Source organism: Phytophthora sojae, assembly GCF_000149755.1.
Source record: "Phytophthora sojae unplaced genomic scaffold PHYSOscaffold_47, whole genome shotgun sequence".
In the NCBI taxonomy this organism is placed as follows: Eukaryota; Oomycota; class Peronosporomycetes; order Peronosporales; family Peronosporaceae; genus Phytophthora; species Phytophthora sojae.
In genome coordinates this window covers 35,186-38,582 of record NW_009258161.1, presented here as the reverse complement: position 1 = coordinate 38,582, position 3,397 = coordinate 35,186, and the positions used below count along the sequence as shown (strand labels likewise).

At 57.3% G+C, this 3,397-nt stretch overlaps 1 protein-coding gene and 4 non-coding genes across 5 annotated transcripts; 1 reads left to right on the top strand and 4 right to left on the bottom strand.

Annotated features, from left to right (window-relative positions):
* Positions 1–125: 125 nt before the first annotated feature.
* PHYSODRAFT_t1648 lies at positions 126–198 on the bottom strand. The gene has a single exon. It is a non-coding gene; the product is annotated as a tRNA-Met (tRNA).
* Positions 199–874: 676 nt separating this feature from the next.
* On the bottom strand, positions 875–947 carry PHYSODRAFT_t1647. Its single transcript has one exon. It is a non-coding gene; the product is annotated as a tRNA-Met (tRNA).
* A 239-nt stretch (positions 948–1,186) lies between these two features.
* PHYSODRAFT_343323 (hypothetical protein) lies at positions 1,187–1,462 on the top strand (the record flags this gene model as incomplete). The annotated part of the gene is made up of 2 exons (XM_009541880.1): positions 1,187–1,259; positions 1,329–1,462. 2 exons carry the CDS (start codon positions 1,187–1,189, stop codon positions 1,460–1,462), a joined length of 207 nt encoding a protein of 68 aa, XP_009540175.1.
* A 161-nt stretch (positions 1,463–1,623) lies between these two features.
* On the bottom strand, positions 1,624–1,696 carry PHYSODRAFT_t1646. The gene has a single exon. It is a non-coding gene; the product is annotated as a tRNA-Met (tRNA).
* A 676-nt stretch (positions 1,697–2,372) lies between these two features.
* Positions 2,373–2,445, bottom strand: PHYSODRAFT_t1645. The gene has a single exon. It is a non-coding gene; the product is annotated as a tRNA-Met (tRNA).
* Positions 2,446–3,397: the final 952 nt, after the last annotated feature.

Genomic DNA, 3,397 nt, shown 5'->3' with positions numbered 1-3,397 from the left:
AGGATCCCCGCAGCCAGCTCTGCTCGCCGTGACGCTGAGGATCTGTGCGACAATGTCGGCTGCCTGTGGCATGCGTGCAGGGGCAGCAAAGGCGATAAGATTCGAGGGCAAAAGAGGCAAAGAAGTGCTCCCTGCCAGGCTCGAACTGGCGACCTTCAGATTATGAGACTGACGCTCTACCAACTGAGCCAAAGGAGCATCATAACGGAACAACCACCCTCACACCCTCGCAAACGATTTTCAGCTCCCCTGCGCGCAAAACACGCCCTACGCTCACTACCACCGCATCGCCGCGTCGCCGCCCACGCCACGGACTGCCTCGTAGCCTTGGACGGCCGCTCACAGGCCTCCTGTCTTCTCCACACACCTCCGCGCAAAAAAGATGTCATCCCTCCCCGTCATCGAACGAAGGCTGCCGAGTCTTTCTCGACACTACCATGTCTTCTGCGGATGCTACTGAGTACTACGGGCGTGTTTGGATCCGGAACATACTCACGCTACACGCTCCGGGTCGGAGCTCTCGACACCAGACCGATCCTCTCACGTCGTCGTGTACAAGATGTTCTGCGTGTCCGGAAGTCCACAGACACACCCACAACGTGGTTTCGGCGCTCAGCTTGCTGATTCACTTACGTTTGAGTCGAGCCAAGGCGGCCGAAATCGGAGCGCGCCTCCCCGACTCGAACCCGAGCCAACGAGAGAACCGATGGTAGGAGCCGATGGAAGTGGGCTTCCGCTGTGAATTTCCGGTGGCTGAGCAGCCAGCTCTGCTCGCCGTGACGCTGAGGATCTGTGCGACAATGTCGGCTGCCTGTGGCATGCGTGCAGGGGCAGCAAAAGGCGATAAGATTCGAGGGCAAAAGAGGCAAAGAAGTGCTCCCTGCCAGGCTCGAACTGGCGACCTTCAGATTATGAGACTGACGCTCTACCAACTGAGCCAAAGGAGCATCATAACGGAACAACCACCCTCACACCCTCGCAAACGATTTTCAGCTCCCCTGCGCGCAAAACACGCCCTACGCTCACTACCACCGCATCGCCGCGTCGCCGCCCACGCCACGGACTGCCTCGTAGCCTTGGACGGCCGCTCACAGGCCTCCTGTCTTCTCCACACACCTCCGCGCAAAAAAGATGTCATCCCTCCCCGTCATCGAACGAAGGCTGCCGAGTCTTTCTCGACACTACCATGTCTTCTGCGGATGCTACTGAGTACTACGGGCGTGTTTGGATCCGGAACATACTCACGCTACACGCTCCGGGTCGGAGCTCTCGACACCAGACCGATCCTCTCACGTCGTCGTGTACAAGATGTTCTGCGTGTCCGGAAGTCCACAGACACGCCCACAACGTGGTTTCGGCGCTCAGCTTGCTGATTCACTTACGTTTGAGTCGAGCCAAGGCGGCCGAAATCGGAGCGCGCCTCCCCGACTCGAACCCGAGCCAACGAGAGAACCGATGGTAGGAGCCGATGGAAGTGGGCTTCCGCTGTGAATTTCCGGTGGCTGAGCAGCCAGCTCTGCTCGCCGTGACGCTGAGGATCTGTGCGACAATGTCGGCTGCCTGTGGCATGCGTGCAGGGGCAGCAAAAGGCGATAAGATTCGAGGGCAAAAGAGGCAAAGAAGTGCTCCCTGCCAGGCTCGAACTGGCGACCTTCAGATTATGAGACTGACGCTCTACCAACTGAGCCAAAGGAGCATCATAACGGAACAACCACCCTCACACCCTCGCAAACGATTTTCAGCTCCCCTGCGCGCAAAACACGCCCTACGCTCACTACCACCGCATCGCCGCGTCGCCGCCCACGCCACGGACTGCCTCGTAGCCTTGGACGGCCGCTCACAGGCCTCCTGTCTTCTCCACACACCTCCGCGCAAAAAAGATGTCATCCCTCCCCGTCATCGAACGAAGGCTGCCGAGTCTTTCTCGACACTACCATGTCTTCTGCGGATGCTACTGAGTACTACGGGCGTGTTTGGATCCGGAACATACTCACGCTACACGCTCCGGGTCGGAGCTCTCGACACCAGACCGATCCTCTCACGTCGTCGTGTACAAGATGTTCTGCGTGTCCGGAAGTCCACAGACACACCCACAACGTGGTTTCGGCGCTCAGCTTGCTGATTCACTTACGTTTGAGTCGAGCCAAGGCGGCCGAAATCGGAGCGCGCCTCCCCGACTCGAACCCGAGCCAACGAGAGAACCGATGGTAGGAGCCGATGGAAGTGGGCTTCCGCTGTGAATTTCCGGTGGCTGAGCAGCCAGCTCTGCTCGCCGTGACGCTGAGGATCTGTGCGACAATGTCGGCTGCCTGTGGCATGCGTGCAGGGGCAGCAAAAGGCGATAAGATTCGAGGGCAAAAGAGGCAAAGAAGTGCTCCCTGCCAGGCTCGAACTGGCGACCTTCAGATTATGAGACTGACGCTCTACCAACTGAGCCAAAGGAGCATCATAACGGAACAACCACCCTCACACCCTCGCAAACGATTTTCAGCTCCCCTGCGCGCAAAACACGCCCTACGCTCACTACCACCGCATCGCCGCGTCGCCGCCCACGCCACGGACTGCCTCGTAGCCTTGGACGGCCGCTCACAGGCCTCCTGTCTTCTCCACACACCTCCGCGCAAAAAAGATGTCATCCCTCCCCGTCATCGAACGAAGGCTGCCGAGTCTTTCTCGACACTACCATGTCTTCTGCGGATGCTACTGAGTACTACGGGCGTGTTTGGATCCGGAACATACTCACGCTACACGCTCCGGGTCGGAGCTCTCGACACCAGACCCTGGCCTGGTTTCCATCAGTTGCTGTTGACTGTAGCGGCTGATGTTGAACTGGAAGTCGCCGCGCCACTGGTGTGGGCCATAATTCAATTCGCGCGTCCCGCAGCGCAGACCGTTTTCGCTCGGGAAGACGTACGGGGTATACATGTCTGACAATGGCAGATCCCAGCGGTCAAAACAGGCGGCAGTAAGGCGGGCCCAGGTATAAATCAGTGTAGCGTTAGTAAAATAGGGATTGCCTCATTACCCGCCAGCAATACGCGGAACGACTACTTACCACCACGAGCTGACTGTTTCGCGCTCCTACTAACGAGCAATACCATCGCGTGCATTAAATACTTCTCTGTGAACAGTCGACGTGTACTGCTATCTATTTATCAAGTTGTAAAGCCATATATTTGCGCTGTCATTTCTCGTCAGCATTAGCGTTTGTCGATTTTACCTTAAATCCGCCGCCGAATGCCGAATGGGTGTCGGACATTCGGGCTGATTAGAATGCAAATCAGTCGTCTAGAGCTTTGTAAGCACTGAGCAGCTAAATCAGCTTACCACATGGCGTTGTAGGCACAACAGACTGCTCTGTCAAATCAGAGTGCAAAGCTTAGGCTGTCGATCTAAT